This window comes from Chionomys nivalis, chromosome 7 (assembly GCF_950005125.1).
Source record: "Chionomys nivalis chromosome 7, mChiNiv1.1, whole genome shotgun sequence".
NCBI classification, from domain to species: domain Eukaryota; kingdom Metazoa; phylum Chordata; class Mammalia; order Rodentia; family Cricetidae; genus Chionomys; species Chionomys nivalis.
The window spans coordinates 83,599,831-83,626,520 of record NC_080092.1 but is presented as its reverse complement, the minus strand read 5'-3'; the positions used below and the strand labels follow the sequence as shown (position 1 = coordinate 83,626,520).

At 51.7% G+C, this 26,690-nt stretch overlaps 1 protein-coding gene across 1 annotated transcript; it reads left to right on the top strand.

The window, feature by feature from the left end:
- Positions 1 to 1,619: 1,619 nt before the first annotated feature.
- On the top strand, positions 1,620 to 22,530 carry LOC130877081 (rho GTPase-activating protein 27-like). The gene is given in 17 exon segments (XM_057773987.1): positions 1,620 to 1,660; positions 15,304 to 15,844; positions 16,173 to 16,355; positions 16,544 to 16,624; positions 16,695 to 16,778; positions 17,009 to 17,076; positions 17,357 to 17,447; positions 18,071 to 18,175; positions 20,463 to 20,561; positions 21,040 to 21,157; positions 21,297 to 21,419; positions 21,492 to 21,590; positions 21,759 to 21,836; positions 21,939 to 21,966; positions 21,968 to 22,044; positions 22,135 to 22,240; positions 22,353 to 22,530. Coding segments are annotated over 17 exon segments (2,100 nt in total).
- The last annotated feature ends 4,160 nt before the right edge of the window (positions 22,531 to 26,690 follow it).

The following is a 26,690-nucleotide window of genomic DNA, read 5'->3' as shown; positions in this document are numbered from 1 at the left end:
TCCCAAAGCACACCATGCTCTTAGAAAGGAAAACATTTAACTGAGTGACTTACAGGTCATAGGTTCAGTCCATTATCATCATGGTGAGACATGACAGCATGCAGACAGACATGGTGTTGGAGAAGGAGCCGAGAGTTTTACATCTTGATATGCAGGCAACAGGAAGTGAACTAACTCAGTGGGTGTGGCTTGAGCATGGCTTGACTTCAAAGCCCACCTCCACAGTGACACACTTCCTCCAACAAGACCACACCTACTTTAAAAAGACCACAACTCCTAGTGCCACTCCCATTGGGGGTCATTTTCTTTCAGACCACTGTAGGGTGTAATGCCTAAGCAGCCGTACTCAACAGATAACAAAGATTGAGCAAACGCAGCAGGTAGAATTCTCAAGTGACCCTACCCCACCCACCAGTGTCCTTGACCCAGGTAAAGCTCTCCCCTTGAGTGCAAGACAGAATCTACGGCTATGAAGTGATGCCTCATCGTGCAAAGGGAAGACATTTCATGGACACAAGGCAAGTTCTTAGCTGCCTCTAAGGGAAGCAAAGGAGAGGCTGGCCCAGTGTGCCTGGCTTAATCACGTGAGCTTCTTAAAGAGAGTTTCGAGGTGGGACTGGAGAGGTGAGTCGGTAGTTAAGAGCACCGTCAGGGGCCTGGGTTCTAGCTCCAGCACCCACATGGTGGCTCACAGCTCTCTGTGACTCCCATGCCAGGAGACCCAACATCTTCTAGCCTCTAGAGGAGACCAGGCGTACAATGGTGCATGGACATACACGTGGGCAAAACAACCATGCACATCAAATAAAAGTTAAAAAAAATTAAAGAGAGTTTAGAGATAAGAGACAATAAACCTTCCTGGGCAGTAGTGGCGCACGCCTTTAATCCCAGCACTTGGGAAGCAGAGGCAGGAGGATCTCTGTGAGTTCGAGGCCAGCCTGGTCTACAAGAGCTAGTTCCAGGACAGGCTCCAAAGCCACAGAGAAACCCTGTCTCGAAAAAAAGAGAGAGAGAGAGAGAGAGAGAGAGAGAGAGACCCTTAGAGTTGCTCACCTAGAAGGTGAACAAAGTGTCTCTTTGGAAAAGGGTCTGTGGAAGGGATAGAGAATGATTCCCAGGCCCTTAGTCCTTTGACCACAGAAATCAAACTTTCTAACGACCTTAGTGTCCTGAGAGAGACTGTGGGCACCCTGGGGGCATAGGCCAAGTGGAAACCTTGATTTCAGCCTGGTGAGATGCTGGGTAGTGGACCCCAGCTCCTGATTCACAGAAACCACAAGACGGTACATGAGTGAGAGCAGTGTGCCCTGCAGCATCAGCAAAGTAGCTCCCCGTGGCCATGCTCTGAGAAGGTCTTACGAAAGCAGATGGGATGGGTTGGCAGTGCATCGGGCCCCGTCTGGAGTGACACTGTGAGAAGGGCTCTCTCATGCATGAGCAAACCATGCGAACCTACGAGCTACACAGAGGCCTGGACTATACAGGAGAAAAGTGAAGGGACAGCCCAGCGCTGTTCCATTCAGGCTCTCAGCCCCTGAAATGAGGACAGAAAGGGTGGTTCTCTATTTCCTACCAGAACTCTGATAACAGGGACTCAAATGCCACACAGGAGTCACGACATGTGGAAATACCACGCGGCCACCAGTCTGGAGGAAGGTCTGTGAGTTAGTCATGGAGAACAAAGTCTAGGGTCTATATAGTTAAGGTGCAAAAGGCAAGGCTGAAAACCAGGTACAAAAGATATTCTCACCTTTGTCCAAAACAGTGGAGGGATACTTGGGACACTTTTGACAGTAGGTTGTCTCTGAGGTTTGGGGCTCGGGGCTCAGAGGCAGTAGGTGGCTGGCTTTCCCAGTAAGTTCCCTGTCTTTGTTATGTACTGCTCTATAACAAACAAAATCCAAACACAGCATGCTAAACTTAATGTTCTTAGACAGGGTCTCCCAACTGAGACTTGTCTTAGAATTCACTGTACAGCCAGACTGCCTCCCCCGACCCTAGGATTATAGGTATGAACCACCATGCCAGGAAAAACAGTCGGGGGCTGGGCTATAAAGATAAGTCAGTAGAGCAGCTTGTCACACAAGCCCGAGTTTGAGCTCTACAGCCCGTGTAAAGGTGGAAGGAGAGATCCAACTGCACAGCTGTCCTCTGACTTCCACACGTGTGCTGCGTCATACGTGTGTGCACACTCACACATCATGAGCACACACAACAATACATAAAGGGGCTTTTCTTTTCTTGGCTTTCCTGTGGTACTGGGGATGACACCCAAGGCCTTGCACACACCAGGCAAATGTTCGACTCGTTAATGTCTTCTGGAATTCTGATTTTCATTTTTTGTTTGTCTGCTTTTGGTTTGTGGTTTTGTTTGTTTGAGGCATGGTATCAGACTGATCTCAAACTCACCAAGTGGCTGAGGATGATCTGCCTTCTGATCCTTCTGCCTCCTCCACAAATGCAAGGCTAGCAGGTGTGTACCAACTCAACTGGTTTTGTGAGATGCCAGGGATGGAATCCAGGGCTTTGTGCACATGAAACACTGTGACAACTGAGCTAGACCCCCAAAGGTCACTTTGTTGCCTTTTCGATACAATTCATTCCTCTTTCTGAATGCTTCTCTTCTGTCTGTGGTGCTTTCCACAGAACTGGGTGGCTCAGATGTGTGAGGATGGCAGCCACATCTTCACTTGGCATTGACTGGAAAAGGAACCACATTTCCTGGGTTTGGTTGTTTGGTCAGGAGCCCACCTTGCTGGTCTGAAGTATAACTTCAGTGAGTTAGCCAGAGGTCAGATGGGTGATGAGGGGTCAGGGGCTGACTGATGAAGTCCCATCAGCCTCCTCCCATGCCCACATGGCCAAGCAGTCACCTAGATGGAACCCCAGATGTTCCTTGTTTGTTTGAGTTGCTGTGACAAAATCCTTAGGCTGGGAGGCTTAGAGGCAGCAGATATATATTCCTTACAGTCTGGGAGTTGGGGAGCATGAGGGGTAGATGAAGTCCTGAGTGAGTGTGCATCTTTGACATGAGCACAGCCACGTCACAGATGCTAATGCCTTAGACCCATGGGAATGGCGTAGCCTTCATCTGGTCTGAATACAGATGTTGACGGTGTACAGGCTATGCAGAAACATCTATGGCAACATTCTCATCCTGGATACCAGCAGCTGAGACTGTTACCCTCCAGAGACCACCTACTCCCCACAGAGACCACATACTCCCCCACAGAGACCACCTACTCCCTACAGAGACCACCTACACCCTACAGAGAGCACCTACTCCCCATAGAGACCACCTACACCCCACAGAGACCACCTACTCGCCACAGAGACCACCTACACCCTACAGAGACCACCTACTCCCCACAGAGACCACCTACTCCCTACAGAGACCACCTACTGAGAGTAGCGAACCTGGCCTCCTGGCTCCTGCAGTATATAATATAAATACACTGGGTTCCCAGGCTGCTGGCACATCTCCATCATAGAGCATACAGTCCCCTAGATCAAGCTTTGTGCTCTCTCTCTCTCTTATTCCCTTTTTTGTTTGTTTTGTTTTTTAAGACAGGATCTCTCTCTGTAGCCTTGGCTGGCCGTATAGATAAAGCTGGCCTCAACATCACAAAGAGATCCGCCTGCCTCTGCCTCCTGAATGATGAGATTAAAGGCATGCACCACACCCTGCTGGATGGTGAGGTTTACTGCCATCATTGTCTCCTACCAGTTTCTTATGGTTACTGTGACAGCTGGTGACTCCAGACATCAGAAATCTATTTTCTAAATCTGGAGATCAAAAGTGTGAAGTGCAGGTTCCTGGAGGTCTGTGCGCCCTCTGAGCACTCTGGGGCAACTCAGGCTTTAGTGACCCCAGGATCTCTGCATAAACTCAAGTTCCTTTTTCTGTGCCCTGTGACCTCCTCCTATCCCTTGGGATTTTTTTAGTGTGGTGAGGATGGGAAGAAAGGTCTCATGTAGCCCAAGCTGGCACTGAACTTGCTGCATAGCTGAGAACGATATTCCACTCTGGATACGCCTGCTTCTACCTCCCAACGCTGGGATTATACGCATGCATCATCACGCCCAGTCTGTGCAGTGCTGGGGTCAAATGTGGGACTTGTGTGTGCTAAGTAAACAGGCTACCAACAGAGTTCCATTCCCAGTCCTGCTCCCCTGGGTCAGGAGCCTACCTCTGCCTGTCTCCTGTGCTTGGCTTTAGAGCCACATGGGTGACGTAGGACCAGCTCCTCCAGAAGTTCTTAAGCTACGTCTCTGAGACCCGTTAACCAGATAAGGTCCCATTCTCAGCATCCAGATGGACATCTATAGCGGAAAGTGGTCATGTAACTGACTATACCGTCCTCCTGATCAAAAGCAAAGGGTCCATGAGGTACCAGTGCTGTCCTGTCTCATCTTCAGATGAGCTACGGTGACAAGATGCTTAGTTAACCCTTATCAGCATCAGAGAGAACCTCAAAGAAACCAGGCCGGGTTCCTGGGATGCCTCTTCCTGCCCACAGCAGTGCCCACACCCACCACTTCCTGATGGGTTTCAGGGCTGTGGCTAGCAGATGAGATCATGCCCTCAAGGGGAGTCTTGAACGGCATCCTGGGAATTATAGGGCTGGTACTCTAAGATGCACAGCCCCCTTCTGCAGCTTCCGCTCTGCCGGCACAGGAGGTTTTACTAGTGCCAGGACTGCAATTAAGACAGAGACCATCCGCCAAATGGTGCATTCTGGGACCTCGGTAACAAGCTATCTATGCAGCTTCTCTCTGCCAAGAAAGCTGGAAAGCAAACCGCATCCAGACTAGACTCCGACTGGATGCTCTCTGGGGTCACTAGGTCAACAATAGTGAATGACACGTGGATCCAGCAGTCCTGGTCTGCAGTGCTTGAGGGTCACTGGTAAGAATGAAGTCTGTGACAGCTGGGGACACTGCATAAGGCAAGGGAAAAGGGAAGACCGGAGAGCCAAGGGAACTGGACAGGCATGGTGGCAGGAAAGGGATGGTAGTCTAGCCTCGGGCTCTCTTCCTAGCCAGACTGCTGATTAGCTGTGTGAACTAGGAGATTTTTACAGAGCCCTTGGGGAGAAATGGACAAAGAGTCTGAACAGGCATTTTGCAGAAGAAATACAGATGGTCCGAAAGCACACAAAAAGGTGACCGATCTGTCTAGTAAAGAAGGAACAGATTTTGAACAAGCAGAACGTAAGTGGGGAATTTGATGGCATCTGAGTCAAACTCCCGGTTACGAGCGTTAGCAGCATTCATTTCTTAGCTTTCTCTCTTCTTCCCGTTCTTTATTTCTTTCTCTCTTCTCTGTTGTTGTCATTGTTGCTTTAAGATAGGGTCTAATTATAGAGCAAGGCCCACCTAGAACTCACTGTGTGGTCAAGATTGCTCTCAAACTCGAAGTAATTCTCCCCTCAGCTTCCTGGGGGCAGGAATCCTAGGGTTTGTTGTCGTTGTTGTAAGGGTTTTTGCTTTGGTTGGTTGGTTGATTGAGATTCTTATTTGGTTTTAGTTTTTCATTTTTTATTTGTTGAGACAAGGTCTCACTATGAAGCTGTGGTTAGCCTGGAACTCTCTATCATATCAGTGGTCCTCAGCCTTCCTCAAGCTGTGACCCTTTTGGAGGTATCACAGTTCAGAAGGAAGGGGATCCTGGCAGTCGGGAGCCAGGAAACAGCACAGACCCCAGTAAGCATAGCCGCTTACAGCCCTGCTCTAGGGAAGGCTTCCCCAATGCAGAGCCAGCTTCCCCAGAGAAGTTGTTACAACTCAGCTCTGGCGCTCTAGAGTGTAGCAGTTTGGCTCTGCTAGGGGAAGCTTCCCGAGAGAAAGGGTCACAGTCCTGCTCCACTCCGCTCTGCTTCTGACTCCTCCAGCTAAGTTGTAACAACTCAGCGCTGCTAAGGGAAGGCTTCCCCAGCAAACGTGTTATAGTTCCACTCGATTTCTGCTCGACAAAAGAAGGTCTTCACCCAAACCTCGTTCATAGGATTTATAGGGAGGGAAGAATCCAGGAGGGTGGCTGCCTCCGCCAGGGTGGAAGAAGAGCAGCTGCAACCTGAACAGGCACAGGCCTTATACAGGGCTTCCTAGGAGGGGAACTTTTCCAGGAGAAGAGAGTTTGGTTAGTTTTTCCCTGCTCCAGGATTGGTTAGTTTAGTTTGTCAGGGGCAGAGAGGGCTGATCTCAGAGCCAAGCTGTGTGTCTTTCACTGGCCATTTTTGTTTTGTTTTGTTTTGTTTTGTTGTTGTTGTTGTTTTGGTTTTTGTTTTTTGAGACAGGGTTTCTCTGTAGCTTTGGAGCCTGTCCTAGAACTCGTTCTTGTAGACCAGGCTGGTCTTGAACTCACAGAGATCCGCCTGCCGAGTGCTACAATTAAAGATGTGTGTGTGTGCCACCTCTGCCTGGCTCACTGGCCTTTTTGAGCTTTTTGGCTCTAGTTTTGGGGCCAGGGCATATTTCTCTGATTCTAGGGACAAAGTGTGGGGGTGTTTTGACACTGGTTTCAGAGTCAGAGTGCTTTTTTTTTTTTTTTTTTTTGGTTCTGGGTTTGGGGTTAAAACATTTCTTTCACGGGCTCAGGTCTCAGAACCAGGGTGGGTTTCTTTGGCTGGCTCAGGTCTCAGAATCAGGGTAGGTTTCTTTGACTGGCCCTTTCCCTTTAGCCCTTTAGTAAGTCAGTTCTTCATGTTGTGGTGACCCCCCAACCATAAAATTATTTTCATTGTACAGCATAACTGTCATTTTGCTACTGCTGAGTCATAATGTATATATCTGTGTTTTCCAATGTGCTTTCTTAAGTGACCCCTGTGAAAAGGTTGTTTGACTCCCAAGGGTGTCACAACTTACAGGTTGAGAACCGCTATTCTTTGCAGACCACACTGACTTCAAACTCACCAGAGCACTTCCTGCCTCTGCCTCCCAAATTCTGGGATTGCAGCCATATACCTGGATTGAATTTCTTTGGCTGCTCTTGGCTGCCATCTCCTTGCTCAGCCCTCAAAGGTCCAACCTCTCAAAGTTCAGCTCATTCTTTCCTAAGCCCTTTGCCCTGGTGTCCTGCGGGCAGGCTTGGGGTTGTGTCCTCACCAGGGCTCAGGGCAGAGCCCAGACAGCCCAGCGGACACAAGAACTAGAGAGAACGGCAGGGTTCTCAAGACAGGACTTAAGGGCAGGAACATGGTTTTCAAGTACAGCTCAGGGAGAATTAGATGTGGCTGCCCCAACTTCGCCCAATTACCCAAGCCCTATCAATCCATTCAATTCATGGTAGACCGCAGAACCCAAGATGGACCAGAGTCCACACAGGTGGGATGCTTGGAGTACATGGAGCTGAGAGAGGAGTTTTAGATGCGTGGCTGGATTTTCAGGGCAATGTTCCCTCCCCTAACTAGAGACCATCTTTCCTTCCTCAACTCACTCGAGACCAATGGGTTCCTTCCTGCTCTTGCTTCTCCAGATCCTTGCCCTGAAACCAAAATTATTCTAAAAGATTTCTATCAGCAGAGTTGAAGAGATGGCTCGGAAGTTAAGAGCTTTGGCTGCTCTTCCAGAGGACCTGGGTTCCCTCCTGTACATCCTCCTTCCTTGTTTCCCCCTCACCCCCACTGTATTCTTTTTCTAATATTTGGCTATCGTCCTATCTACTCTTTTCTTTACTTTTTACTCGTGTGTGTGTGTGTGTGTGTGTGTGGTGTGTGTGTGTGTGTAAGCTAAAGACCTCCATTGCCTGTCTTCCTTAGTCACTCTCCATCTTAATTTTTGTGACAGGATCTCTCACTGAGCTTGGGGCTTTGGTCAGGCTGGCTGACTGGCAAACCCTGGAGATGTTCCTGTCTCTACCTCCCCAGTGCTGGGATTGCAGGTGCACCAAGCCTGGCTTTTCACATGGGTGCTGAAATCCGAGCTCAGGTCCCCCAGCTTGGAAAGCACACCTTTTCCCATCTTCCCAGCCCCTTCTGACTTTGGTTGATTGGTGAGATCAGCCATTCTTTAAAAACCCTTTATACAGAGGTTTCTATCCTGCCTGGTTCTGCAGCTGTTCAGTCCCAAAGAAACACACACACAGAGGTCTACAGTAACTATAAACTGATTGGCCTAATTGCTCAGGCTTTCTTATTAACTAATTCTTACATCTTAAATTAGCCCATAATTCTTGTCTATATTAGCCACGTGACTTGGTATCTTTTATCAGCGAGGCATCCTCATCTTGTTTCGTCTGTGTCTGGCTTCCTCTGTTTGACTGCAGACTCAGTCTTTCCTCTTCCCAGAATTCTTTTGTTCTCATTGTCCCACCTCTACTTCCTGCCTGGTCACCCTGCCTATACTTCCTGCCTAGATACTGGCCAATCAGCATTTTATTAAAACAATACAATGTAAGTGACAGGATACAAGACCATTGTCTAAAAACAGAACTCCTTTCTAGGGGGCTGTGTTTCTGGTGCCCCTACACTAGAGGCCTTCGGCTTGTCCACGTCTCCTGTGGCTTGGGCTTGGTTCCTCATGCTGTAGACTTCCAGAGTGTCCTCCTGCCTGCTAGCCCACAGTTGAGCCCCACCCTGGGCAACTCTGCAGGGTGAAGGGGAAGGTGTTGGCTTGAGGCAGACTAGAGGGAATGCATGGAATTGGATTTTCTGTGCCCACTGAGCCCTGGCTACCTCCACTTAGGAGGGTGCAGTCAGCATATCAGCACCAGAGGATAGAGTCCCTTCCGTCTCCAACTAGGAAAACTTTTTTTTTTTTGACAAACAGATTCTTTATTAACGAATAAAAGCAACACATATACAGGACATCCCACATTATCTCCCCTTTTATGTTCTAATTAAAAATGAAGGGTTTAACTTTAACATAGTAAAATTACATATAACAAAACAATTATCAAGTAAGAACTATAATCACAATATTTAGTTCATTTATATTTGGCAAATTAAGGAAAATACTCTATCATCTATCCTATCTTTGTGAGTCTAAAGTTTCTAATTTATTTTTTATCATAAGTAAGGAAAACTATAACTCTCTGTCTTCAACTCCATCAAAGACTCCAGAAGAATTTAATATTACCCAAACAACCAGGAAGTGCATTGTAAGCAACTTCCAAAACTCTAGAATTGACAGAGACATCTTGCTGCCTGGATGGTCACCTAAAGTTTTTCTATAATGTTGGAACATCAATCTTCAGCCCACAGACCCATAATATCTGGCAGACTTTTCAGTGGAGCAGAAAATTTCAAAGACTGTTTCACCTATATTGGCAGTTTATCAATCACTTTCTTCTGTGTCCTGCAGAATGTCTGGCAGTTTCCTCTGTGAAGCAGGAACCCTGAAGGATCATCCTATCTTTTGGAAAGTTTATTAGTCATTTTTCTGTGGGTTCTGCATGTCCACGGAACCAGCTCTTGTAGACCAGGCTGGCCTCGAACTCCCAGAGATTCACCTGCCTCTGTCTCCCGAGTGCTGGGATTAAAGATGTGTGCCACCACCGCCCGGCTAGGAAAACTTTTGAAATAGACTAGTTTGGATTATGAGCTCATTTGCATGGCCAGAGAAAGGATAGCCAGGCAAGAGGTCCTCCAGAACCACAAAATTCAAAATATCAAAACTGTCCTTGAGAAGGAGAAAGGGTCCCAACAGCTCAGTCAATAGGTGTCTGTCTACATCACCCCACATCAGGCTGATGTCCTGGTCCTGTGGCACATGAAGATGGGCAGACAGGACCCTCCATGACCTCCCCCTCCTCTAACACCTGGCTCTGTTCCCTCAACACCCCCCCCCCACACACACACAATGCCCAGCCCTCACTGCTCACACCCTGCCTCCAGGACATTGGCTTCTGAGATGCTACTGCAGTCTGACTCTTCAGTAACCAGCCCAGATGAAGAGCACTACTCAGAGTTAGCACTTCAGTGTTGAGAGCTGATCTGCCCTGAAACGCAGCATTTGTGTGGGACAAAGGGCAGGTTCTCACTTCTCCCAAGGACACTGTTTTCCAAAGGACTACAAACATTAGGGACTTGAGTTTGAATCCCCTGAAGCCACATAATGCCCACGCGGTAGCATACCCATAATTTCAGGGCTCCTATAGAGAGATGGATAGTAGAGACAGGAGAATCCCAGGGAGTTTGCAGGTCAGCCGGGCAAATACAGCCAAGAACAAGAGACCCTGTGTCAGATGGGGTAGATAGTGAGAAAGGATACTGAAGTCTGTTCTCTGAACCCCGCATTTGTGCTATGGCATGTGTGTACCTGAACACACACACACACAGTAATGATAATAGTAACATAGTTATACCAGACTTTTTAAGGACTAAAGTCAAAGATATTTCCGTAACTACAAGAATATAACTCTAATTATTTTTTTTCTTTTGTGCATTTGTTTGTAAAATGCTTCACCTCTACCCATGGGCACTCACTCATTGGTGGAAATGAAAGGGCAGGTTGGGGTCCTGTTGCTGAAACAAAAACACTCCAGGGTACTGGAGAAGTCAGGACTAAAGCTGCACACACTGTGCTGCCAGCCGGTTCATCTAGTGGACTCTGACCCTTGCTGTCCTCAAAGAGAACACCCTGATGTCTAGAATCATCTAGTGTGATTTTCTTCTTCACTCTGTTTATAATTTAAATTCCACATCCCAGGAGAAAGACGTGATTGTGGATGAGTCGACAAAGCAGGCTGGGAACTGGTTGTAGCTCAGAGCGGTGTTATGTCAGGTGATCTCAGCACTTTCCCTCTCAGAGGCCTTCCCTGTCTAAGGGAGCACAGAGAGATCTGAGATGCCCAGCTTGGGACAAGAGAGACAGGGCGTGGGGCGGGGGGAGGGGGCATCTGGGGTGGGGGATTGAAGGTAAGGAGTGTATAATCATAAAGAAGTGAAGGGGGATCTCTGTGGTGAGCGTTAAAGGTCTCTCTTGGCTCAGCCCTCTGACCAGAGGTGGGGAGGCCTCTTCCTCTTCCCTGCCCAGCCGCTGTGTCTACACGGTACAACTTGATACTATTTTCAGACTGTGGCAGCATGTGGATCTCCAGAGTGGGGGCCAGCTTGGCAGGCCCCACTATCTCCCCCCCCCAAAAAAAAAGGCACAGTGAAGGGCCTACACAGACCCAGGAGCAATGAGAGCCCAGCTGAACCCCGCCAGCGGAGGAAAGTCCCTTTAGCTCATCGCTGAGGGAGGGGGACCCATGGAGAGGTCCAGAGTTTGAGGGAGCAGTGACTACTACAGTTCCATGGCCACAGCTCCTAAAAGGAGTGGTTCTGCCTGCTTCCCTCTATGGGGGTCCCTATCTTCCACCCCAAGCATTTAGTGTCTCTGGACAGCGCGTCTTCCTAATGCTTCCTGTCCCCACCATATGTCTCTGCATCATCTCTTCTTGTGATAGCCCTGTCACTGCAGGGACCTAACTCTCTCTCTCCTCAGCATCCCCGATACCTGCCGGTGTGTCCTCTAGTTGAGTCCCTTAGCTTCAACGGTCTGGCAAGTATAATCCCTCCTCCAAAGAGCCCAGCAGCACCTCAGCCTCTCCACACCAGCCATGGACCCTTCCGGCCACCGCCACCGCCACTGCCACCACCACCCATCCTGGAACAGCAAGGCCACAGTCCCAGTATATCTAGGTGTGGGGCAGGAGGCATATCTGGCCTCTCTGCTCCCTCTCATCCTGGTGTCTGTCCTGTCCCAGTGACTCTCCTAGGCTCTGTGGCTCAAACTTTCGTCCCCAGCAAATCCTTTCTCACACTCTGTGCTGTTTGTTTCTAACGTTCGCCACAGGACTGACTTGCACATTACAGCAGTATTTGAATAGATCCATTATATACTTCAGGGCATTGTCTCTCCTGAGGGGGGCAGTGGCATCTGCCACATCATCCTATGTCGTGCTCACAAGAGATGCAGGCCTTGGGGAAAGGGAGAGGGCTCCGTGGGTAAAGCACTCACTGTGTAAGCCTGAGACAGGGTTTGGATCCTTGGCACCCGTGTAAATGCCAGGTGGGCATGGTGGTCTGCCTATAATCCCAGCGCTAGGGAGGCAGAGACAGGGGATCACTAAATCAGTGAGCTCTGGCTTCAAGTAAGAGACCCCACCTCAAGGTGGAGAGCCATCAAGGGAGACAGCCACTGTCAACCTCAGACCATACACATGCACACGAATGTGCACCCACATTCATACACACACACACGTACGGCACTACACAAGGAAGGGGAGAGAAGGAAGGAAGGAAGGAAGGAAGGAAGGAAGGAAGGAAGGAAGGAAGGAAGGAAGGAAGGAAGAGGGTCAGGTTGGTGGGCAACTCCCCAACCTCCAAGGCACAATGCCACTGGACCCTAACAAAGCGATGATTGTCTTAATCCTCTCCACTGAGAGACGGTGGCCTGAGGCTCCCCAAGGAGCAAAGTCCGCGTGGGGAGGATGGGAGAGAAGGACAGTCAGGCCAAGGGGACAGCCTAAGGAAGAGGACAGTGAGGAAGTGGATAGGGACTTCTTCTGGTGAGGGGGGCTAGCCTGGGGTAGCTGGAATACAGGAATACACATGAGGTTTGGGGTCAGGGAGAAAGGAGAAGTATGCAGAAGGCCCTGTCTCCACCACATGAGCCCGGAGGGATAAAGGAGAAGAATCGGTGGCTCAGCCCAGCACCTGCATCCTGCAGGCTAGCCACCTTGTCAGAACCTGTAACCTCCCATGTCTCACCATGCCTTTAAACTTTTTATCTTATTTTATTTATTTATTGCGTGCCCACATAATCATGTGTGCCACAGCACATGTGGAAGTCAGAGGACAGCTTGGCAGAGTCAGTTCCCTCCCTCCACTGAGCGAGTCCTAGGGTTCAAACTCAGGTGGTCAGGCTTGGCGGCAAGCACCTTTAACTGCTGCACCCTCTCACTGGCCCCTCCCTCTGCAGTCTTTCTCAGCAGTGACCATCACTGAGAAGCTTCACTCACTGCACCCTACACCTGCCATGTGTGCACGGGAGGCCAATTCTGCAAAGAAGGGACTTGCGTCCACTTCTTCTCTGCTGCATTCCCAGCGTCTGGCTCAGTTCCTGCCACACGGCAGAGCAGAGGGATCTTAGGAGTAAGATGCGTGACGGGGGGGGGGGGGGGGGGGTTTAATATTTACTTAGTTTCCTGTGTGTGAGTACAAACACTCATGTATGTGCATGCATCTCATGTGTGCCTGGTGCCCAAAGATGTCAGAAGAGGGCATCAGATCCCTTGGAATTGGAGTTCGGGAGTTGTGAGCCACCATGTGGGGGCTGGGAACTGATCTCAGGTCCTCTGCAAGAGCAGCAAATGTTCTTAACCCACGGAGCCATCTCTCCAGTCCCAAATGTGTGCTTTTTGTCTTCCTTCCTAAAACCCAGGGAGAAGTCGTGTTGAGTAGGCCATGCTTCCCCTTACACGTATGTCCTGGCCAACAGAGGAGGAACATTTGTGATGAGTTTATCTTAGTACATTTACCGTGTCTGTGTGAGTGTGTTCCAGCGCACATATGGAAGACAGAAAGCAACCTGTGCTAATCAGTGCTTGCCTTTCAGCGCGTGGGTCCCGAGGATCAAACTCAGGTCACCGTGCTGGCTCACTGACCATCTTGTCGATCCATTTTGTGTTTTCCTTAAAAAAACAAAACAAAACAAAACAAAAAAACCCAAAAACTACTGTTACAAAAATTGGAATCTAGGGCTGGAGAGATGGCTCAGAGGGTAAGAGCACTGGCTGCTCTTCCGGAGGACCCGAGTTCAATTCCCAGCAACCACATGGTGGCTCACAGCCATCTGTAATGAGAACTGCTGCCTTCCTTGCCAGAAGTACATTGTATGCTTAATAAATAAATAAATCTTTAAAAACAATTGGAATCTAAAAACAAAAAAAGGTTTGGAGATTTCCAAACCTTTTGAAGGAAAAAGAACTGGCGTGGAGCCCCACAGACCAGTGCTTATTTGCCTTCTGCACTTAAGGCTTGGGGTTCAGTTACCCAGCACTACCACCACCAAAAAAACCTAAGCCTTATAATTACACTGGCCAGATAGGCCATCGTCAGCATTTTGTTCTATTTGGGTCTTTTTGAGACAGGATCTCATGTACCCCAACCTGCCTTCAGACCCCACATGTAGATGAGGATAGCCTTGAACTTGTGAAGTTCTGCCTCTGTCCTCTGAGTGCTAGAATTACAGGCATGTGCTACCGCACCTGGTTGTATGCAGTGCTGGGCATCAGACCCAGGGTTCCCTGCATTCTTTGTGAGCTCCGCCCCCCCACACACACACCATAAAAGCTTTTTGAGGTGTACTGTTTGCTGGGAGTACTGTGTAATCTTAGAAAACTGTTAGCCAGGTGCATTCCTGCTGCCTTGGGTTTGATAGTGAGGCTGTCTGTCTCTCTAGGGGGTTGGCATTGTTGGTGGGATCTGGGGAGATCTGGGGACAGATCTGAAACCTGACACTCTCAAGAGCTGAGACCTGAAGAACTTGGGGTGAGCTGAGTGGAACTGAATATAGACAGGCTGCAAAGGGGCTGAGTGCAAAGGGCCCCAGAAGTTCCAGCAGAGGGGTGGGGCCCTGCAACTAGAGCTTAAAGTTCAAGGCCAGGGGCAAGCAAGGAGTGTCAGGAAACAGAGCCCAAACCCCAGCAGGTGACGGATGGCCTCTGCGGGCCTCAGAGTTTGCCCTTCTGCCCAGGAGGAGGCAGAGAGTGTGACTCACCGCAGCCTCTCCTCTGTGCCTAGCCAGATGAAACCCCAGATGGCTCGCTCCTTTGGGGGGAGGGGCCTCTCCCTTCTTTGACCCTTTATTCTCCAGCCCACCTGGGTCCCTCTCCCCTCCTCCCTCCCTCCCTCCCTCCCTCCCTCCCTCCCTCCCTCCCTCCCTCCCTCCCTCCCCCCTCCCTCCCTCCCTCCCTCCCTCCCTCCCTCCCTCCCTCCCTCCCTCCCTCCCTCCCTCCCTCCCTCCCTCTCTCTCTCTCTCTCTCTCTCTCTCTCTCTCTCTCTCTCTCTCTCATCTGCAAAGCAGCCCCCAGCAGTACAGACTCCATCACTGGAGCCATCAAGGGTGGTGGGAGCCTTTAGTGGGGCCACCGACTGCAAAAGGACTCCAAATGAGACCCACAAAGAACAGGTCCCAGGCCCTTGATCCGTTGCTGCCAGTGCCTCCCCTCCGCGGAGCTGAGTTAGTGTTCTGTGATTGACAAGCTGACCTTCCCATCTGTGGCTCGCGCTGCTTCAAGGAGCTCCTTCAGAAAGCGCTTCCTTTCTTTTACCACAATTTCTGGCATGGGCAAAGCACACGTTTTCCACCCAGGGCAACTGAGTCAGAGAAGTACCAGGGCTTGCTGAAGGTTGCCCAGTTTGCAAATGTCCAAGGCCACCCTGTGCGACTCTGGAGTTACCCCAAAAGTCATCTCCTTCGGCTCCTGCGGGTGGATGACTCCCCCCTCCCCCCCCCCCCGGAGCCAGTGTATGCGAATGTAGAGAGGCAACCTCGGGCTACTTCGCCGCGCTCCGCTGCAGTTCCTCCTCGGCTCAGCCCAGTGTGGGAGACGCACACCGACTCGGGCACTGGGCGCCCCTACTACTATAACCCCGACACGGGCGTGACCACCTGGGAGTCACCCTTTGAGGCCTCTGAAGGCGCCACCAGTCCGGCCACCTCCCGAGCCTCTGTGGGCAGCGGGGAGAGCCTGGAGACAGAGTGGGGTCAGTACTGGGATGAGGAGAGCCGCAGGGTGTTTTTCTACAACCCTTTGACGGGTGAGACTGCCTGGGAGGACCTGGAGGAGGAGCCCCAGGAACCGCTGGAGATGCAACCCAGCCTGAGCCCGCGAAGCCCGGGACTTCAGAGGGTGAGGGACGGGCCTCTGATCCCACCTCCTGCTTCTTGAGATCAGAGGATGGGGGGGGGAGGGAGGCAATGGGGGAGCATTTCCGAGCATCCTTGAATCCTCTTCATGCTAATCAGAAATCACGGAATGGGGGCGGGGCCACCCTCTGAGCGTTTCTGACCCCACCTCTTGCTTCTCAGGGACCAGAGAGTAGAGACAGGGCCATCTCTGAGGGTCTCTGACTTCTCTTGATTCTTGGCCTGGAGGATTAGAGTAATAGGTGGATCTGGTACAAAGTTGGGGAGGCAGGAGACAGAGAACCTCTGACTCCATCTTCTGCTCCCTGCAGCCCCCGACTCCTGAAACAGACTACCCCGAATTGCTGAGTAATTACCCCGAAGAGGACTATTCTCCTGTGGGCTCCTTCAGTGATCCTGGCCCCACTTCTCCCGTGGCTGCACCCCGTGGCTGGTCCTGTCACATTACCGAAGACAAGCAGACGCTGTACACCAACCAGTTCACTCAAGAGCAGGTGGGACATCGCTAGCAGCCGAACCTAGACAACCTTGCTGGCAAGGCACTCCCCAGACTTCCTCCACTAGGACCTCCCCTCGAGACTAAAGGGCAGACCCACGCCACTCAGTCCTAAGTCTGGTACTCCAGCCCCTAGTACCATCCTGGACTCTGGGCTGAGGGTCCTGACCATTCCTGTGTCCACAGTGGGTGAGGTTGGAGGACCAGCATGGGAAGCCATATTTCTACAACCTAGAGGACTCCTCTGTGCAGTGGGAGCTGCCCCAGGTAAACAGCTGGGGAAGGGAGAGCTGGGGAAGGTGGAGGGGATGATGGGTGACAGTGTCTCTCTACTCAGGTCCCCATCCCCGCCCCTCGGAGCATTCGCAAATCAAGCCAGGATAGTGACACTCCAGCCCAGGCTAGCCCTCCGGAGGAGAAGGTGGGGTCAGGGGTTGATGAAATATACCCCTCCCTTCCCTGTAAGACCCAGCGTAGAGGGGGCATGGAAGCCCTGGGGGACATCACCCTCCCTCCCAGCAGGTGGGAGGATAGCAGGGTGCGGTGAGCCTCAGGCCTAGCCTGTAAGGGAACGTCCAGCTGAGGAGATGCTAGCGTTGTTCCTTCCTGCTTTCCTGTCATGACCATTTCCCCTTCCCCTCATTCTCTTAGATCAAGACCCTGGACAAGGCCGGAGTGCTCCATCGTACCAAGACAGTGGACAAGGGGAAGAGACTTCGGTGAGGGCCTGTCCAGACCCCAACCGTGGCAGAGTGGGCGGTGATGATACGGTTCCCCAAGTGCTAATCTCCCTTATGCCACGCTCTTACCAATCCTCGTGGTGTGGCGACCATGCAAAGTCCTGTGAGTAAACCGAGGCACCTAAGGTTCCTTGCCTGCCAGCTATTATGTGGTGGGAATTCAATTCTGTGGGGCCAGTGCCCCAAGCTGTGAGGACTGGGGTGGGGGTGAGTCCTCTAGATCTCAACCCCGCCCACCCCCACTTCCCTCTGTCCTCAGGAAAAAACACTGGAGTGCCTCCTGGACGGTGCTGGAAGGTGGCGTCCTGACCTTCTTCAAGAACTCGAAAACCTCAGCTGCGGGCGGCCTGGTGAGACCTGTCACTGAGCAAGGGAGACCTTCTGCTCTTGTTTTCTGAGCTGGCTTAGGAAAGGCTGGTTTAACATTTTTTTTAAAAAAAAATATTTATTTATTTATTTATTTATTTTACAATATCCTGTCTGTGTGTATGCCTGCAGGCCAGAAGATGGCACCATACCTCATTATAGATGGTTGTGAGTCATCATGTGGTTGCTGGGAATTGAACTCAGGACCCTTGGAAGAGCAGGCAATGCTCCTAACCGCTGAGCCATCTCTCCAGCCCAGAAAGGCTGGTTTAGAAAATGGGTTCCCAAGTACCAAGGTAGCTGGATAGTGGCAAAGAGGGACAATGCTGGCAGGTTCGCCACAGTACAAAGCACTCCAGCTACTGGGGCCTGCAGAACAGGGTCCTTGGTGATAGACAGCTCCAGTCTGGAGAGCTGGGAGGCTGGGGCCTGGCATACCTGCTCACAAAATGGGGTTGGGCTCCTTCCTCTTTTCCTTTCTGCTGGCTAGCAGGTCCTAGGACAAAGATGCTCTAGGAGCCTGGTGTGTCGGTCTACGTATTTTAGCAAGCCCGTCTGGGTGGATGCCCCTTGTAATTTTGCCTCCTCCATTCCTTCTTCTTCACAGAGGCATCCTTCCAAGCTCTCGACCCCAGAGTACACAGTCGAACTGAAGGGGGCCTCTCTCGATTGGGCCCCCAAAGACAAATCCAGCAAGAAGAATGTGTTAGAGGTGAGTGGTGGGATTGGGGGAAGGGGCCCCTAAATCCCACTGCAGACAGGGCCCAGGAATGGGGTCCTGCAGAAAGTGGGGCTGGAGTGCTCAAGACTCAAAGTCAAGGCTGCCCCATCTTGGGTTCAGTGTTCTTTGTGTTGTCCGAAATCCCCACTCTGGGTATAGAGTCCATAGCCCTTGCCACTGAGGGTAAAAAGCAGGTCTCTCTGGGAGATAAAACTGCCATCCCCAGAGGGACCCTCTCTCAGCCACTAGTCTGAGACTTAGTCTAGCTGCTCACTGTGATGGGCTGAGCCAGCGACCTGCTTTCACTGACAAGAGCCCAGACTCCAGTTTTTATTGGGTCCCCAATGAATAGACTAGTGACAAGTTGGTCTGGTTTCCCAGCAGGTAGAACAAGAGTACTCTGGCAAAGGCCCCGTAGTACCACGCCCTTCACTGTTGGGGCGCGGGGGGCGGGGGTGACCGTCCCTAAGAGCAGTGAGGCAGAACTCCAGAAAAGCACAGGCAGTGAGGGGCAGAGGAGATGGCTTAGTGAGTGAAGTACTTGTCACATAGACTCAGGAGCCTGGTTGGTGGCACAGGCTTGTAATCCCATGGCACGGAAAACAGACATGGATTCCCTGGGGCCTGCTAGCCAGCCAATCTAACCTAAATGTTGGATTCCAAGTCAGCAGGAGACCCTGTCATAAAACAACAACAAAGTAGACAGCACCTGAGGAATAACACCCAGGTTTGAACTCTGGCTTCTGCCTACACATGCGTGCACACAATACACACATGCATGCACACACATACACACATGCACAAAAAACCCTTTGACAGTGAACTGGTAAAAACCACCACCACCAAAAAAAAAAAAAAAAAAAAAAAGTAGCCATTATCTGTCAAAAACAAGTTAGGGATGGTCCAGGATGGGGAGGAGCTAGGAGCAAACAGTGAATAGGTGATGCTCTGGTGATCTCTGAGGAAAACTTAGATCTATTTCTCCAGGCAGCAAGTGAGAAAAGGGACAGCGATTGATCACATAGATCTTTCCTGTTAGGGGGAGGGTCCTCTCTAGGTTCCTGGGAATCCAAACTGTCCTAACTCTTGGTTCATTTTTTTTTTTTAAGATTTATTTATTTATTATGTACACAGTGTTCTGTCTGTCTATATGCTTGCTGGCCAGAAGATGGCACTAGATCTCATTACAGATGGTTGTGAGCCACCATGTGGTTGCTGGAAATTGAACTCAGGACCTCTGGAAGAGTAGTCAGTGCTCTTAACCTCTGAGCCTTCTCTCCAGTCCCTAACTCTTGGTTCTTAAAGAACTTTCTAATGTGTGACTTTATGAACCTGGGCTCTAGAGGGATATGTGCCCTTCCAAAGAGCTCCATGGAAGCTAAGCCGGCACCTTGGGTCTGCTTCTGATAGCTTATTATGAAGAAAGTCAGACACACTGTCCAGACATTCTGCAGGGAGCTTGCATGCTTCATTTTTGATGATTTTCCAAGCTTTATTCAGGTCTATATTTATTTAAATGTGTGAAAGTTTTGCCTCCATGTATGTGTGTATATATGTATGCATGTGCACTACATGTGTGCCTGGTACTCCACAGAAAAGGGCATTGAATTCCCTGGAACTGGTGTTGGAACTGGATGGTTGTGAGCCTCCTTATGGGCGCTGGGCACTGAACCCAGGTTCTCCGCAAGAGCAAGAAGTGTTCTTAACGGCTGACTGAGAACAACCAAAAAACCATTTTCTCTGACTCTAGAAGTCATTCCCCACCGTCTGAGCCAGGTTCTGCCTCACTCTGGACCAAAGGGCTAGATTGATACGTACTTCCAAAGCTAGGCATTGCAGCTGGGACAACTCTGTGTTTAGAGTCAGCCAATCACGATCTATTTCTACTCCCTGTAGTTTTTTTTTTTTTGCATTCCAGCAGCCAGACTCCCACAGGAATTTTCTATCACTTTGCCAATGCCCTGGGGGAGGCCTGCTGTGTTCTGTGTCAGGCAGCAAGGAGCCCTGCAGAGCTCTGATCTGTCACTACTGGCTGTGTGCTCCCAAAGAAAGTGACCCCACTTAGTCTGCCTGTCACAAACGTTGTCGCCCACAGCATTAAACAAAGAGGAAGACTTGGATCTGGCTTGAGGCCTTTGCTCTATTAGGCTCTGAGTCTCTTGGGGAGGGACAGGTCACCTCCCTCTCAACACACACACACACACACACACACACTCCAAGCCTACTCCTAAGACAGACCCAGGGAGAAGGGGTAACTGACTGGCTTGTGTCCCTTCAGCTGCGAAGCCGAGATGGCTCAGAGTACCTGATCCAGCATGACTCGGAAGCCATCATCAGCACCTGGCACAAGGCCATAGCCAAAGGCATCGAGGAGCTGGTAGGTAGAGCCTGGGACCTCCAGGGCTGACTGACAGGGACGTGGGCCTTTTATGCAGGACCCCAAGCTATGCACCCAGAACCTATGACACCAATGGAATGGTGCCATTTCTGCAAAAGCAGCCCATCTGCTGGTGAGGGGCTGTCCAGAGGCACGTGACTCCCGCAGATGCAGGAGGTATTGGTGCGATCAGCAATGGTTCAGCGAGTTTATGAGTGAGAGCCAGTCTAGCGGGATGTAGAGAGTTGACTGAAAATTGTGAGGAGGTCAGGAACTGGGAGGCTGCTGAAGACGGCCTGGATAAGAAAGAAAGGGAGAGGGCAGAATGACCTCGCAGCTCCTGGAGGACTCTGCAGCCAAGGAAGGTGGATGTTGATTCCGGAACTTTAACCTTCCTGTGATGTCTCCGGGCTAGAGCTGCTTGGGAGAGGCCCCAACTGGCCCCAGGCCTTGGTTCTCTGAGACTGTCTGATTCTAGTCCGCAGACCTGCTCCAGGAGGTGGAAGGTGAGCCCAGCAGTGCTGATTTCGGGTCCAGCGAGCTACTCGGAAGCTGACGGGAGGAGGATGTGCAACAGAATGCAGCTGTGCAATGGGGTCAGGTGGGGAGATAACCAGAGTCCCCTCGGGGGGGGGGGCGGGAATTGATGCCCTGGTTAAGTGATGCTCTGGCTAAGTGATGCCCTAGGGCCAATGCTATCACTGCCACCTACTGACTGAGTTCGGTCTGTGACAGCCTCACCTTCCCCGAGCCCTGGAGGCCTGGAGAGCGACTTGATCAGGGTCCTGCACAAGCTCCATAAATTCCTACAGAGAAGACCCACTCTGCAGTCTTTGCGGGAAAAGGGCTACATCAAAGGTACCTGCGACTCGCCGGGATCCGGGCTCAGGTGGCACGGGGCTGGGCGGCGCTGACCAATCTCTCCTCCAGACCAGGTGTTTGGATGTGCGCTGGCTCAACTGTGTGAGCGCGAGAGGAGTCCCGTGCCACTCTTCGTGCAGCAATGCATCTGCACTGTCGAGGCCCGGGGTATGTACACATGCACAGACAAGGCAGAGCTCCATGGCCGGCTTCTAGGAGCAAAGGGTGGAGACCCCTGGGGGATTACAGGGTCAAGGAGAAGCAGATGGGCAGATCCTGTGTAGAAATTGCTAGGGTCCCTAGCCCTTCCAGGCTCAGCCATTCCCCTTCCCACAGGGCTGGACATCGACGGGCTGTACCGCATCAGTGGGAACCTGGCCACCATCCAGAAACTGCGCTATAAGGTGGATCACGGTGAGGTTCTTCCCCAGTCCCTACTCTGGGGGCTGAAAGCACAAGTGGATGCTGACTGCCTCTCCCCAACCCCCTCCACCCCCCGGTCTGTCCCCACCGCAGATGAGCGCCTGGACCTGGACGACGGGCGCATTGAAGCTCTTCTTCCGGGAGCTGCCAGAACCCCTCTTCCCCTTCTCGCACTTCCACCAGTTCATAGCAGCCATCAGTGAGCGGCTAGGGAGAGGACGGGTGGGGAGGTCGGCCCGCCCTTGTCACAGCCAGCAGACTGTCACCTCTGATTCCTTCCCTCACCCAGAGCTGCAGGACCCAGTCCAGCGCAGCAGCTGTGTACGTGACCTGGTGCGCACGCTGCCCGCCCCCAACCACGACACGCTCCGACTGCTCATCCAGCACCTGTGCCGGTGAGCACGCCAAACTTCCCAGGGTCAAAATGGAGGGCGCTGGTCGTGGCTGTGGCCCCTGTTGAAAGACTCCCCAGCCTCTGACCTCTTGGCCCCACTGTTTCCACTGCAGGGTAATCGAGCATGGCGAGAAGAACCGTATGTCCGTGCAAAATGTGGCCATAGTGTTCGGGCCCACGCTGCTGCGGCCTGAGATGGAGGAGGCCAGCATGCCCATGACCATGGTGTTCCAGAACCAGGTGGTGGAGCTCATCCTACAGCAGTGCGCAGATATCTTCCCGCCGCACTGACTGCGGACCCTGGGTGGCTGGAGGCCATGAGGCTGGACCTCCTCTGAGGCTCTCTGCTTCCCACCCCGCTGCACTGTGACTTCTACATCCCTCAATTCAGAGGGTACGGTGACCCCCTTCATGACCCCAGTTCATGAAATGTGATTTCTCCCTGCTGTATCCCTATTTGGGGTTCCTTAGGGCCCTTTCTTGATTACAGCGCCGCCTATTGTGTAAACGCGAGAATGTTCCGGGGAGTCGGGCGGATGAGTGCTTCCTAGGGCCGCGGTTGGGAGGAGGGATTGGATGAAGGCATTCTGGTTTCACCGGCCTGCATCTGGCCAGGCCTTGATGGAGACTCTGTAGGCCCCGCGCTATGCAGGAGGTCCTGCGCTAGTCATGAAGCAGCTATTGACACTGTCCCTGCTGCCAGGGGAGGACTGACCCTGGCCGCCAGCCCAGGCCACTGACTGCTTTCTTCAGCCTTATGCTCCTGTGCCACCCTGCTGCAGGCCACCTGCGGGCTTTTCCTCCGCGTTGCTCTCTCCCTGGGCCACCCCTGTTCTCTCCATGTTCCTCATGCCCACCACATGCTTACCCAGCGCCCACTATGCATGCATGATTCCAGGGAACTGGGCCTTGCAGCAGAAGTCAAACGACTTCAGGTTCCAAAGGTGATCTGAATCCCTGCAAAGGCTCTCACCACAGCAAACCCAGTCCCTAGAGGAGGAAGTGGTTCCCCGCCCCCTCTGCAGCACCGCGGATGGGCAGAGCAGAGCAAACCGCCAGGAGCACCCTGCATGGGCTGGGGGGGGGGTGTCCCTTCAGGCAACAGGGAACCTACCACAGCTGTTCTGGGGGAAGAAAAACAGCACAAATAGAAGCCCCCAACCTCTGCCTGCACCCTGACTGAGTGCCTACCCGGTACTCACTTGCCATGCAGAGCTGGGAGGGGCCCACTGGAGAAAGGTCACAGCCTTGGGCACAGAGAGTTGAGCACGTGTCAGCTTCCCCCCTCCCCATGCACACCCCACCTCAGTTTACGGATCTGAGCCCCTAGCTCCACCAACCCTCACTAACTCAACAAACAATAATAGCTAATATTTGTTGAGCGTTCATACCATGCCAGCCTTTTACTCCAATTTCCCCCTTGTTTCTTGCAGTCAATATTTATTGTGGGCCCTCGTGTGCCAGGCACTGTGCTCTGGGGCTTTCTGGAGCTTAGGGCCCAGTAAGTAAGGCTGAGGCAAGCCCAGCCCTGATGCTAGCAGGGCCAAGAAGAGAACAAATGGAGGCCTCCCACTGTCAGGAGCCATGTCCCCCCAAATTATTATAGGAATCACCACCTTGAGAAGTTTGCAGAGAGCTCTACTTCTCAATTGTATTGAGAATAGTCTTATTGACCAAGCCTATCCCACACCCAAATTAACTGTTAATAGAGAGCTATCTGTTAACGGAACCCGCCTCACATTCCAAACTATCTAGGGAACTAGGTGTGTCAATTTGTGACTTCCTGACCAAGGAATCGTGACCTGACCAATCGAAACCTCTTGGCCTACATGACGGGCATGGACCACGTGGCAAGATCCCGTGCCCCAGCCCCCCAAGCTCCTCATCCAGGGGCTATATAAGCTGTAACCATGACTCTAATAAACGGAGGCTTTGACAAATATGCTTAGCCTCATTCCTCTTATCAGCCTATGTCTTTCAGGTGGTACCTCTCCGTGACCCTGGAATAACTGACCAGCCAGGCGGGTTACAGACCCTAGACAGAGTAACCCATCAAGGCGGTCTACATCCCACCATACACCTACATATTTAAAGTCTTAAGGCAACCTAACAACTGTTAAATAAAATACGTTTATTCTCCTACTTTGGCGAACGTACTTCAATAACGGCCTGCAGTGATCTTCAGTCTGTCTACATCCCACCCCACTGTACAGCTAAGGCTGGCCTTGAACTCCTGATCATCCTGCCTCTGCCTCCCAAGTACTGACATTGCATCACCAGGACCAGCAGCCACCTTTTCCTAATTATTTGCCAAATGAAGGATCTCTGGGTTATGTCCTCTGGTTGTGACAGACACTACTGCACACGTGTGTCTGTGGCCACGCTGGCTTAGTTAGCTTGTGTTGCCACAACACCGCAGACCAAGTGGCTCAGTCAGTAGAAATGCATTTCTCACGAAGCTGGAGGCTGCATGTTCATGGTGAGGCTGCAGCAGGGTGGGGTGGAATGAGGACATCGTTAGCTTGCAGGCAGTGCTTTCTTGCTGTGTTCTCAAACGGCCGTGAGGCTAAAGGTCCGGTGCTTCCACACAAGGACTCCGATCCCCACATCAATCACTTAAACTGTGGCGCTCCCCAAGGCCCCATTTCCAGTCACGTCACACTGGGGCTCACGCTTCACTGTGACTCAGGGAGAGTGTGAGCTTCCGGTCCATAACTCGAGCTTTTCAGTCCTCTTGGGTATTGCAGCTGTTGCTGGGTCCCTCCATGATCCCCGCATCTTACTTGTTGGGGACCTCCCCTGCCATCTTCATCAGCAGCTGTGCTTTCTCCCATCACTGGCTTTCAGGAACTCTCCTCACAGCCCAGTCTGCCTCTCTCCCTCTCACAGATGGCTGGCCTCTGCCCTCAGCAATTATGGAAACCCAGCAACCACAGTGAGCCCCAGAACAACCCCTCGTCTCCTTAGCTCATTCCTGGGAATGGCGAGTTGCCTTTCTTTCCCTAAACATGCCCACGGTTCTCCATGCTTCTCCCATATTGAGCTGCTGTGCCGAATTGAAGTCACCAGGAAATAGAAGCAGGGAGGTCAGCTTGGTGCCGACCGACCCCTGCCAAGGGATGAAGGCCGCAAGACTGGGCCCCATGTCTAGACTCGACCAAGCTCCCACAAGCTCTGGGTGAGCTTATGCATTGTCCCTCCTGTGGCAAGAAGCCAGGTCTGCCGGCTGGTGGACAGCGCAGACTTGGGCCTCTCCTTTCAGCTCTAGGCATATCCCAGAAGGTCAGATGAGAGCCATTGGTCACCACTCCTAACAAGCCTGACCTACACCACCCTCTGGGGAAGCTGATGCTTCAGTCAAGGAGGAGAGGAGATTGTGGTACCCACAGTATTCACTACCCCCATCCAGTCACGGTTACCCTAGGAAACCCTCAACCATACACCTCTCTGTAACCACAGCCATCCCCCCTCCGCCGAGACAGAAGTTTTAGTTTATTACATTGATTTGTTCTCATACTGTGTACGTGTGTTGAAGGGGCATGCATGCTACGGCATGTGCGTGTGGAGGTCAGAGGACAGCTTGCAAAAGGTGGTCTTTTCCTTCACCATTGGGGTACGGGGGTTGTCAGGCTAGACGGCAAGAGGTGTCCATTTTCACTGTCCTCCACCCCTGCACGGCACAGACCATCCTGTGGATTCAGCAACACACCCATGGTGATAGACACCTTGCGTCCCCAGGTTCAATGACTTCCTGTGACATGCAGGCCTTCCTGGAAACATCTCTTCCTCTGTCCCCTCATGTTCCTCCCTCCTCTGGCCAAACATGGGAAGAAGGAATGCTCAGAGCAGACCCTGTTCCCTGTCCCCACTCCCAGAATGACACCCGCAGCATCAGTGATGTCTGCCCTGGGACAGACCTCAGACTAAGCCTAGGTTCATGGCTTTCCCCAAAGCGAGTCCCTCTCTCGGGTTTCTCTCCCAGGAAATGGCTCTACCATCCCACAGGTGGACAGGCAGACAAGCTAAAGCTTGGGGAAGAGGGCTGACTCCCTCCAGCCCATCTCTCATCCTTGGCACATCCCTGAACAACTCTCCTCCCTCACCAGCCTGGTCTCAGGAGCAAACACCTGCCTGGACTACCACTTAGCCCCTTCTACATCCCATGCACTGAGCTCCCCCACCCCAATTCAGCCTTGGTTTAATAACGCAGCCCTGATTATCTTATTGTCCCAACTTAAAACCTCAGATTTGAGTCCGGTGAGGTGCCTCATCGGGTAAAGGCGTCTACTGCCAAACCTGACCACTTAAGGAGAAAACTGAGTCCCAAAAATTCCCCTTCGACCTCCACATGCATGGATACACAGTGAGATGTGTGCGGCTTGCCCAGCCCTGAACCTAGTATGGAGACATTTGTGAAGTCACATTAGTCTTTCTCCCGCAGTTCCTAGGCT